The sequence below is a fragment of the Podarcis vaucheri genome (genome assembly GCF_965113315.1).
Source record: "Podarcis vaucheri genome assembly, chromosome: 7".
NCBI lineage: Eukaryota > Metazoa > Chordata > Lepidosauria > Squamata > Lacertidae > Podarcis > Podarcis vaucheri.
The window spans coordinates 38647653-38659985 of NC_138765.1; the positions used below are offsets into that span (position 1 = coordinate 38647653).

At 46.8% G+C, this 12333-nt stretch overlaps 1 protein-coding gene across 1 annotated transcript in view; it reads left to right on the top strand.

Annotated features, from left to right (window-relative positions):
• The window catches only part of CPNE2 (copine 2), an 82354-nt gene that overhangs the window by 39486 nt on the left and 30535 nt on the right, over positions 1-12333 (top strand). Inside the window, exons 3-4 of the mRNA XM_082233491.1 lie at positions 5867-6046; positions 8217-8291. Of these exons, the coding sequence (XP_082089617.1) occupies positions 5867-6046; positions 8217-8291 (255 nt within the window). The remainder of the gene's footprint in view (positions 1-5866; positions 6047-8216; positions 8292-12333) is intronic.

Sequence of the window (12333 nt, forward strand, 5' to 3'; positions counted from 1 at the left end):
TTCCGCTGTGTTTTCATCGAACATTGTGCATTGATTGATGAGAAAAGGAACTGCGTCTGAGAACTTTCAAATAGGAGAGAAATGTTTACTGGAAAGAAAAATAGACATAAGAACATATGAAGAACCTGCTGGATTAGGCCCAAGGGCCAAACAAGGGCCAAACAAATGCTCCAATGGGAAACGAGCAAGTAGGATTTGAGCGTAAGAGCAACTCTCCCCTCCTGTGGTTTCCAGCAACTGGTTTTCAGAATCATTGCTGCCTCCAACTGCAGGGGCACAAAGCCCAGCCATCGTGGCTAGTAGCCATCAATAGCCCTCTCCTCCATTAATTGGTCTAATCCTCTTTTTAAGCCATCTGGGTTGGTGTTCCTCACTACCTCCTGTGAGAGTGAGTTCCATAGTAAAACCATGCACTGCGTCCTCTGCAATCTGACAGCAGTGGAGTCGGCTCAAAACCCCACACCCACCGAAACACTCAAGGAATTCTCAGGTGCCCTGACAAATAGATGGGGGAAATGGAGGAGCCTTTCGTAGGGGAAGCAAACTTCCACGAAACCATGCTTGTTTTCAGAGCCGTCTTTTCCATAGGGCTTAGTGGTGCGTCACGCCAGGGCGCCGGCCTCTCAGGGGCGTCCCAGCAAGTGGGGGAGCTGCGTGGCTTTGGCGGTAGCCTCCCCTTTCCCTGCATGCCCTCCAGCTACACCCCACCAACTTTAAAGCTGGCGGGCATGCAGCTTCCCTCCCAAGCCTCCTTCGGAGGAGAGTGATCCCCACAGAGGCTTGGGAAGCTTGGGAGGGAAGCTGCACGCCCACCAGCCATATGGTTGGTGGGGCACAGCTTCCATCCTAAGCCTCTGTGGGGATCGCTCTCCCCCCGAGAAGGCTTGGGAGGAGCCCAACTTCACTCCCAAGCTTCTGCGGGGATCACTCGCTCACAGAGGCATGGGGGAGAGTTGACCCCCCCATGGCTGGCAGTGCACAGCTACAGCCACCCCAACATTATCTGTGGTAATTTGGGGGCACTGGGCAGATATTTGCATCCCCGGCGCCACATTTGCTAAAAATGGCCCTGCTAGTTTTATTCCCTCTAAAGATAAAGGCTTGGTAAAGATAGGGCCAACCGACCTCCTTAGCGAGGAAGGCCTACAATTGGGACTCCTGTGAGGAGGTTTCTAGGTGAGGAAGGGCACCTGAGGTGACTGTGGCGGTTTGGTGAAAGGGCAGCCTCCTTGCCCCAAACCCCTTTCCAAGTTTCTGTTCTGACAGTCCCAACATTGTTTGCTGCTGGAGGCAAACCGATAGGTACAGAAGGGAAATTGTAGGGGAGGGGAGTTCTTCTTCTGGGAGGCGAGATATGCATTTAAGGGCTTGCACTTTCTCTCCCAGGAGTATAATTTTGCGGGAATGTGTTGCCAGGACAGCAGGCACCTCACGCCGCCTGATTTCCATAATCCCTAACAGAAGCCCCTTTCAGAGTTAAGGAGGCATTAGCACATAAATGCTCCATTTGAGGTCGAGTGAGCCTCAGAAGTGTCAGCGTTTTCCAGGGCCTGTGGCCAAGAAAAGCGTGTCAGGGCTGGAGCCGGGCCCTGCACACGTGCGGGCCCTGGGTTTTGGCTCCAAAGCGCCTTTAATCTGAGAAACATTGCAGGACACACTGTGCGCCACTTGGCAGTGAATTCTCCCAAGACAACTTGTCTCTCTTCAGGTGGCTTTTAACGCTTGATACAATCACTCCTGCAATTTTGAGTGATTTTAAAGAGCTTTATCTTGGGATAATTGGAGCTGTGTGGAAACAGGGCCTCTTTGCGTCATTTTTCCCCTCGGAGCTTTTTCTCTGTCTTTTCCCCTCCTCCCTCCTTTTCCATATAATTCAACAACAAGGCATGGAATCCAGGCTTAATTTGTAATTAAAAAGGTGATGGGAAGGTGTGTTCCTTGTTGAGAGCTGTGCTCTTGGACCAAAAAGCACTGTGACTTAGGAGCAAAACCTCCCCCAGTGGTGGTATAGTGGTTAGAGTGTTAGACTTGGATCTGGGAGACCAGGGTTCAAATCCCCACTGGGCCATGGAGCTCCCAGGTGACCTTGAGCCAGTCACTCACTCTTAGCCTAACCTACCTCACAGAGTTGTTATGAGGATTAAATGGGACAGAGGAGAACTATGGAGGCCACCTTGCGCTCTCTGGGGGAAAGGTGAGGAATAAATAAATAAATGGGCTGATAATTCGGAGATTCTCATCATTTCCCCTATTTTCAATGTGCAGGTACATCCCCACCCAGGTACAAGAGGAAAGTATCAGCCAGCTTTGGGGAAACACCAAAGGTTGCAGAAATAGAGGAATGTTCGGCAGTGGGGAGGGAGAGCTCAGCAACAGCCCCATGCTCAGTAGCCACTGAATTTGGACTTACTGTTGGGGATGGGCCGGGAGGTGGGCAGACCAAAACCATAAGAAGAACATTAGAAGCTTCTTGACATTGGGTCAGGCCATTGGGTCCATCTAGCTCAGTATTGGGGTCTCCCCCAGCCCTCCCTTGTGTCATGGCCCTGTCAAGCAAGGAAAGTTGAGAGTGAAGAATTAACTCTTTATTGTCAAAAGTATGCTTACAAGTTAGGAAAAGGCATGTCCATCAGGACTGATGTTTCTCAGCTGCTCCCAGGTTTGAACCCAATGAGGCAGTTGCCGCAACAGAGAGGCCCTGTCCCTCGCTTATGTATCTCCCCAACCTGAGCTGTGCACAGGCAGGTGAAAACTACACCTGTGTGTAACCTGTTTCTGCTCCTCCCACTTCAGTCCTCCTGGTCCAGGGAGACAGTGGAGCAAGATAGGTGGGGACACGAGGAGGAGGTGTGGAAGCCCGTGACTCCACACCACCCTGACCTGCCTCTCCCTCCTGCCTCACCTGTTCTTCACTCTCCGATCCTGCAGCTTCTCTTGCCTCTCACTCTCATCTCCTGGCTGTCACAGGCTCCCCCAGTTCACCGATTCCTTCTTCCAAGTCAGTCTCCAATCCCACTTCTCCCCCCACCCAGTCCCTAACTCATCAGTATCCAGCCACCACTCCTAAGTGTCCAGCCAGTCCCTGGCCCCTGGAGATGCTGAAGATTCAACCTGGGACCCCCCTTTCGGCCTAAAGCAGGTGTACTGCTTCTGAGCTTCCCATGTTGTTTATGGGAGTGGAGATATCTTAAAGTTGTTTTCAGGAGACTGGATTCATTGTGAGATAAAGGGAGAATAGAAAGGAGAGGTGGAATTCGGTGAAGAGGCTCTTCTCTTGGGGTGTGGGCAGGGCGTTCACTTTCTGCTTCAGTGTGGCTACTGTTTTTTCTGTCAGGTTTCTGCACCCACACCCACAGATGTGGCCTTTTTTGAGGGGGCGTGGCCTGGGAGAGTTCTGGGGGCCAGATAGTGTGCCCTGCAGGGCCACATTCAGTCCTGTAGGCCTGACATTCTACACCAATTTTGACTAGTACTGTTGGTGATCTGGAACAGGACCGGGAAGTGGCATATGCCCTAGAGAGAGTCCTGAGGGCCACATAGAGAGCTCTGCAGGGCCATTTTCAGCCTGCATGTCTGAGGCTCCTAACTCCCATGAAGAGTACCATTTTATGTGCACCTGCAGAGTCCTACGGTCATCTGCCCCAGGCTTCTTGCAGCTGTCTAAACTCACATTCCGATTTTCCCTTCCCTCCTTCCACACCGGCTCTGTCATGCATTATGCCTTGAAGGCCTGCATTGGCACAGGAAGCACAGCTGAGAGAGCCAAAAACCTGCCATTCTCCTCACTTGGGCTTTTTCTAGGAATGCAGATTTCATTAAAGAGCACAGCCAATTATGTGAAAGTGAAAACTTCACTGCCGCTTCCTTCACCCCTCATAAGCCTTGCGAGTTTGAATGGGTGCCAGCGAGGCAGATGGAGTAAGTTACATTGGTACCCGTCCCTAGGAAGGAGGAAAAGAGGCCCTGCTATTGATCCCTGCAAAATATGTTGCCATTTCAACATGGCAAGATGTGGGAGGTGTGAGGGAGTCTTTGCTCCTTCTCTTGCATCAGTTCAATTTAAAAGTGAGCATGCAAAGAGAGAGAGAGAGCGCGCGGAAAAATTCAGTCTCTTTACTGAAGCAAAGAGAACTGATTTGTGTTGAAGCGCACATATATTGGCACCCAAAGCAGTGCTGGCAACCCCACCCCCAAAACTGGGGAGCCTTTTTCAGCTCAAGGGCCACATTCTCCTCAAGGGCAACTTTCTGGGGGCCACACACCAGTGGCGGGTATGGCAGAAGTAGGTGCTCTCTCTCTCTCTCTCGCTCTCTCTCTCTCTCTCTCCCTCTCCCTCTCCCTCTCTCTCCCTCCCTCCCTCTCCCCACACTCTATATTTCATCAAGGCAAGTGAGAGTTATTACCACAGATCAAGGACACATCCAGCCAAGTCAAATCACCAGCAGAGGCCACAAAGCAAGGCTAGGGAAGGCTGTGGCTCAGGTGTGTGTTGCCTAAGCAGTCCCAGGGGCCTGAGATTCATGTAGTGGATTATCTTGATGAATTCTGAGCTGAATTTTGTAATTGTGGGCTCATTACGCTGGCTCCAAAAACCTACAAAACTGCAGCATGATGCAGTAAAACAATAGGACCCCCCAAAACATGGAAGTGCACAGTAATCACTATTATTATATATTAAATTTTTATACCACCCTTTATCTGTAGATCTCAGGGCAGTTCACAAAATAATGTTTGGGCTGCTGCATAAGCAGGTCAGCGCTGCTGTGCTCAGAGTCTTGCCTGTGCTTGATGTTCTAGATTGATAGGCCACAACGACTGAGTGGCCCCCGAATAAGGAGTCCCAGACTTCAGGCAGTGTTCTGTTGCCTACACTGGTGTAAATCCATGTAGTTCCTCTTCACAGAAGTTGCTCCATAACTGTATGGAGTGCACCTTTCATTTTTCTGTTCGAGACTGGTTGATATTTTGTGGGTTGGTTGGGGGAAGAAGTCTTCCCTGTGCAACATGAAATTACCCATGGAAATCCTCTGGATTTCGTATTTTAAATATCTGGCGCCTGCCTTTTTATGTAAACTGATGTATTGCACACTTCCTGGTCTAATCAGAGAGCATAATAATATTTTGGATGTTTCACTTCTTTGAAATTTATGATACAGAACATGGGCTTTAAAATGTACCATATGCATTAAAATACACATTTTCTGATTAAATATGTTTAGAGAGGCATAAACATATTGAGTAAAATATGTACTAAATATAATTTTGTATTAAAATGCGTATTTAAATATGTGTGCCATATTTTTATTTTTTTAATTGCAGAATGGGTTGAAAACATAATGTAGCAGTATTATGTGAGGGATTGCATCTGATGTTAGTCATACCCAGAGAAATGGACCTATGTTGGTCATGGCCATTAATTTCAATTGGTCTCCTTCTGACTATGGCTAACATTGGGTACAGCAGATTGGCTGCAAATAGATGGATACCACCATCAATATTATGACCTTTCTCAAGCCATTTTTGGAATGATTTTCTTTTCATTTTTTTAGTGCAAAACTGCCCTGGAGAGTAGAGGGTGGCAACATCTCAGGCTCTTGCCTGTCAGTGCTGTCCACAGGCTGCTTCTGCTGCAGCCTTGCAGAATTGCGCCTTTGTGTTCAGAACTCAACCATGGAGAGGAAAGATATATGTCTGGGACTGAACATAGCAAGAGCACTTTCAGATTGCCCCCAACACCCTAAAAATATTCCACCTGTCTTCACCATTATTTTTCAACAAAAACTGTACTACTGTCTAAAAGTTGATCAGCTTGTTGATCTAAACTCGTTGATTGGCTCACTTGTTCAACCTAATTCTTTATTTGTAGATCGACAGGACAGAAACAGCTGTGAACAACCTCAATCCAGCCTTCTCCAAGAAGTTTGTCATAGATTATCGCTTTGAAGAGGTTCAGAAGCTGAAATTTGCCTTGTTTGACCAAGACAAGTCAAGCATGCAGCTGTATGAACATGACTTCTTGGGAGAATTTTCCTGCACCCTGGGAACAGTGAGTGTTACTACCTGCTTAGTGGAGTCCCTAAGTTTCTGCTTCCAAAGTATTGCCGGTCATTGGCAAATTGTTGCTAGTTCTTCAGGCAGTGGAAGAGATTAGAAGGCAGGACGGCGAACAGCAGCATAAGCAGGACCCTCCTGAATTAGATCATAGTTCTGTCCCCTTTCCAGCTGTTATGCTTTTGGAAAGCCCACATTAAGACACATCAAGCATTCCACTGTTGCTTATTCCCATCTATTCTAGTTTACTACCATTGTATGTGAAGGTCCTGTTTTACTATCAAGCCTATTCTCCATTTAATAGACCAATCATCTGTGCACTCATTTATCTAATGCTTTAAAAAAACTCACCTAAGCCGGTGGCCATTACAACATCTCGTTGCCTAAATTACGTGCTCTGGAGAGCAGTGCCAGTCTTTGTTTACCGTGCCAATATCTGAACTGCTAGGTGACCCCCTCCCCAAAAAGCCTCTGTAGGCATCTTCCAAACATTTCCCCAAACATTTATGAGGTTGCCTTTCAGATATAGGCAACCTCACAAAGCAATTTACACTTAGCATTACAGCAAAACGTCAAGGCAGCGTTGAAACTAGGTGGTTAGACTAAAGAACTGAGAATTAGGATGGTGGGGGAAAATCTGCCCCACAGAAAGTGTGAAGAATTTGTCAGCCTTGCATAACCATGGGAAGAATTGCATTTCAGGAACAAATGTCCCAAGAACCACAGAGAAGCCATTTTGGGGTGACTGTGGTTTCTTGCTCTCAGTCATCTCTTGGATCCTCTTTCTTTTTTTCTTCTTCTTCTTTCTCTCCTCTAGATGAAGATTCTTTCCATCACCTGCTCCAGTTAAAGCTAGTGATGCAAAGGGAGACTGGCACTCACAACAGGCCCCACTTTGAGTGCAGATCCCAGCTGGCTTTCTGAGAGCCACACTCAGCCGCTCAGTACTTAGCAGGAAGCCTGCTGGAATGTCCTCAAAGTCTTCTCCTGGGCCCAACTTTTTCTCCAAAGGCACGAGCAGCCCATGAATAGCCTTGGGAAGGAGCTGCCTGAATGGCATCTGAGAATGCCATTCTCTCTCTCTTTAATTTCACTTTTACGTCAGGCTTCTGCTAGCTTAGTTCAGCTAGAGTGTTGCAATGCACCTGATGAACCCTGCGGTTAGATTGAATGGAAAGACTCCTTCTCTTTGTCACCCCCTAGCAACCTTGCTGGCCACGTCAACTTGAAAACCAAGGAGATAAATCCCTTGGTTTTAGGCATGAGGTGCATGCATGCTGAGATCAGGAACACAAGTCCGATCCACCTGCTGAGCCGCTCTCTGCAAATGCCCTCTCCTGTTGTGCTTCCGTCTCTTTCTCTCCTCAGTAGTGCTGAGTGTTTTCCGCAGGTCCAAGGCAGGATGTGAGCAAATATGAAATGTCACCATTTAGCACGTTGTGCAGGTGCATGTTTGAACAGGGATCTTAACTCTGTCCAGTATTGGGTTTTTGGTTTTAGTTTGTTTTGGGGTGAAGATTTTTAATTTCATTTTATAAAATATATAAAATGGAGAGAACAGTTATAACAACAGCTGGAAATTAAAATAGGAAAAACAAACTATAAAATAGGCACGTAGAGTGAGTACAGTCACACATGGGTTATAAGTCCAAGTAGAGGATATTGGCATTATCTGATTATCAGCTATCATTCCAGATCTGTCCAGGCCTTTGACAAGGGTTGCCTTGAAAATGATGGTTCTGTTGTATATGTAAAAAGGAATGCCAAATCATATAAAACAATTCTGGAGCTTCTGGTCCTTGTCGGAATCTCAAATTATGCATAATTTTCTCCATTTTGGCTGGATTCCAGAATGAGTGGTACCAAGTGCCCAGTGTAAGGTTTTGGGCTGTTTTCCAATGAGTTTGCAATTAATGTTACAAATGCCAAGATAATAAATGAGGCCGATTCTTTTGGCAAGTTGTCATCATCAAAAACATTAATTTTGGGCAACAAACAATAGTTTCTTTAGTAATTGGTCAAAATTAGTATCTGTCAAAATTAAATCCCTCAAAGCTTGCAACAACTTAACATTGCCACCATAAATAATAATGACTACATCCAGGATTGTACTCTGTCGGATCATTGCTACAGGCCTCCCTTTATTTTCTGTTCTTCTCCCTTAGATTGTCTCAAGCAAGAAGATGACAAGAGCACTCCTCCTGGGGAATGGGAAGCCAGCTGGAAAAGGAATGATAATGGTATGGGGGACATGAAAGCAGTGGTATAAAGAGGGCGGGGACTTGGATTCTGAACTTAAATCCCAGTTCTGCATTTGGGATATAGCTGGAATCCTTTTTAAGGCCTTGGTTTTTTAATGACTGCTGTGGGAGCCACCCTGGCTGGTCACTTCGCTCCCCAAGATCTACACACTCCCCCCCCAAAAAAAAGAAAAGACACACAAAGTGTACTTTTCTAAGAAACTGGAGTAAAAGGTTGCTCCAGTAGAATTGATCTGAGCCCTGAAAAGAACATAGAACTGAAAGAAGTGGGAAATGGAGCCACTCTTCCAGATTCCTTCTTCAGCTCTTTATACTTTTCAAGAGAGAAAAAAAGTTAACTACCCTCTCATTTAAAACAGATTCCTCTTCCATCCCTCTGTTTTACCTTATTTTTATTAGAAGAGCAAAAACAACCAAAAGGACCAGAGCAGCCAAACTTCCAAGTCCTGATTCATTCCTTTCCATAGCAAAGCTTAAGCAGAAATTTTAGTGCGTGCTTAAACCTCTCACCCTGGAAACAAAGCTTCACTTGGACTGGGTGGCATCCAGGTTTTAAAAAATGTTCAGACTTATGTCCATATTAAACCATTTGCATAAAAATGCATATGCCATGCACTCCTTTATGTCTTCTGCAAATTTGTGCGCAATCTGCAAACCCATAAGCGGCATGCAAGATAAATCAGGATAAAAGGTTTGGTTTATGGGGATGAGTAGTGTTAGTGGTAAGAGGAACAGGGCTTACTACTTAGCAACAGGTTTCTTAGCAACAGTTTTTCCTCTCTTGCACACTTGTGCACACAGAGCAGTGCCTTTCCCATTGTAGACATGTCTGGCTAGTTTTGCAAATGAAAGGAAGTGATATTGGCTTGCATTAAAAGCGCACACGCACCGCCCTCCAATCCTTCTCATCTGTAATTATCAATTGGGATGAACTGTTTGCTGCACCCTTGATGCCTATACATCACCATGATATATCAAATGCACCATGAGCCATGCTGTGCTCACTGGTCCTTACGTTGCAGCCTCAGGTTCACCGACGCTGTGTGAGCCAGTGTGGTGTAGTGGTTAAGAGCGGTAGTCACGTAATCTGGGAAACCGGGTTCGCGTCTCCGCTCCTCCACATGCAGCTGCTGGGTGACCTTGGGCTAGTCACACTTCTGTGAAGTCTCTCAGCCCCACTCACCTCACAGAGTGTTTGTTGTGGGGGAGGAAGGGAAAGGAGAATGTTAGCCGCTTTGAGACTCCTGAAGGGGAGTGAAAGGCGGGATATCAAATCCAAACTCTTCTTCTTCTTCTTCCAACTATGCTTTCAATGCCTTCAACCACTGTAAACCCACTACATACTGTGTGTGTGTGTGTGTGTGTGTGTGTGGTTGCATTCCAAGGAGTGCGCCTGAAGCCAAAACTGAGTATAGACAAAACCCATTTGGTTCAATGGCAGGTGGAATTGCCAAAGTCATTTTTCCTGGAACCATTTTCCCCTTTCCACCCACTTTCTGCCCCTTTTAATTTTTTTTAAAAATGTTTTGCCACATGCAGAAAGCTGAATGTGCAGAAGTTAAATGTGCATAAGTTGTGGACTTATTGTATGCTTCCATATTGGAAACAGGAGAGAGAAATGGCAAAGAGTCAGAGGTGTTTTTGAAGGGTTTTTTCCAACTTACATTTTAAATGTAACTTGAAAAGTGGCTTCCTCTACAATAGAAACCCACAAATTCTGTGCATGTTTCTTATCCCAGGAACCTTGTTCCTGCTGAGCAAAGTTGAATCTAAAGTGAACAATGGTGTTGCTTGAATTGCCTTCACTGCGGTAATCTTGGTGTATTGTCACCAGCTTGCTGAGATGTGTGGGCAGAGGAGGCTGGTCTATGAGGTCAAATGGGGAATTGCCCTAAACAACCTCAGTCTGCCCACAGCCAGTCCCTGGATACCTGCCTTCTTCCTTACAACCAGTCCAAGCTGGAGCTAAACAAGAACAATAGCACAATTTGCCCAGGAATATATGGGAGAACATAAGAAGGTGCCTTCTACCAAATCAGACCATTGGTGGTCTGTTCATGGTACTGTTCACGGTGACTGGCACCAGTTCTCTGGGGTTGCAGACAGATGCTTCTCCTAACCTTACCTGGGGGATGCTAAGGGGTCAACTTGGGCCCTTCTGCATGCAAAACAGATGCCCTGTTACTGAGGGTTCTCTAGCTGTGATTCCTGCATTGCAGGGGATCAGTCTAGATGGCCCTTGGGGTCCCTTCCAATTCCACAGTTTTATGATTTCATGCATATTGACCAGAGAATATTTTCATCTTGAAATGGAAACAGCAGGATGCTCAGTTGTTGTGCTTCCTGAGCTTTGTGTATGCAATTGTGCATACATTTTTCTAGTGCAGGAGAGGCCACACTACTAAAGGAAGAGCTTGGATAGGATTGGCCCAGCACAATTCGTTGCTTGAGGCAAAGGGCGAGATCACACACACAAACACATTCCACACACAAAAGCTAACTGGGCTAGCATTTGACTCTTATTTCAGCACTGGTGATGGGACAGCGTCCAAGTAAGGACAGCAGGCTAGTTCAAGAGGGTGCCTGCGGTCCACACAACCTCTGCCTTCCATGGGATGTGCCACCTGAGGCAGCTGTCGCACTCAGCCCAATGGTAAGGCTGGCCCTGAGTTTGGTTGCTAAATCCCTGCATGGCAAAAATTGTGAGCAGCAATCCACATAATTAAGGCCCCATTAATATTGTCTGCCCAACAGAGATAGGAAAACAGGCGTCGTCCAGCTCCTTCAAATTAAAACAGCCAGATGGACCATCATTAAAAAGGAGAAAAAATAAAAACATCGCTATTTCCTGTGTTACAGGCTGCTTTAAGCATACTCATTGATGTGGGTGGTTCCTCCCCCCCTTACCATAGGAACAAATATGTGTGTGTGTGTGTGTGTGTGTATTTACATAGCTCGGCAAAATAGTTAGGAGATGCTGGACTAAATGGGCCACTGGCCTGATCCAGCAGGCTCTTCTTATGTTCTTAGGAACATTGGCCATGCAGGTCCCACTGGTGTGGATGGGGTACATTGGATATCTGTACATAAAACTCAGATATACCGTATTTTTTGCCCTATAGGATGCACCTTTCCCCCTCCAAAAATGAAGGGGAAATCTGTGTGCGTCCTATGGGGCAAATGCAGGCTTTCGCTGAAGCTTGGAGAGCGAGAGGGGTTGGTGTGCACCGACCCCTCTCGCTCTCCAGGCTTCAGGAAGCTATCACCAAGCCTGGGGAGCCCGCGGGAGTTCCTGCAAGTGCGTCCTATAGGGCGAAAAATACGGTATCTAAAAGATGCCACACCAGCCCAGATTCTGATTAAAGTGGAGTGAGAAGGAAAAGGTATTGGCAACAGGCTTCCGTGTGGAGGCACCCTCCAGCCCAGCACCCTGGAGAGAGATCTCGAAGGACTTCCTAATTGTGAGACATTGACTCCCATTGATAAAATGTCTACCAGCTATCCTGGCCCATGAATCAGGAGCCTGTGGCCCTGCAGTTGTTGATGGACTGCAATTCCCTTCAGCCTCAGCCAGCGGTCAGCAATGGTAGAAACTGTAGTCCAACAACATCTGGAGTGCGTCAAGTTGGAGAGACTGTTCCTAGCACACACAATTGCTGTGGAGAAAGAGGTTTAGCTCAGGGCTTGCCTTTTCAGTTTGATGGGCTGGTGACAGGAGCTGCTTGATGATGCAAATTGCAGTCTCCTCTGATTTGGCTGCACCATGGTGGGCTTTCATCTCCCTCTGCTGATCAGGTGTGCTTGATTTTAATGCCATGGGATCTGCTGAAGGCACCTTCATCTGTGCTTGCCCTCCCCATGCACTCAGCCAGTCACCAATCAAGCAGGAAATCTATGCAAGGAAACTGATGGTGGATTTAGAGAGGGGAACGGTGTAACTTGAACACTCTGTGTTCAAAACTGGCTGCTCGCAGGGCTGTTGTGAGGATAAAACAGGGAGGAAGAAAACTATCCACACCAC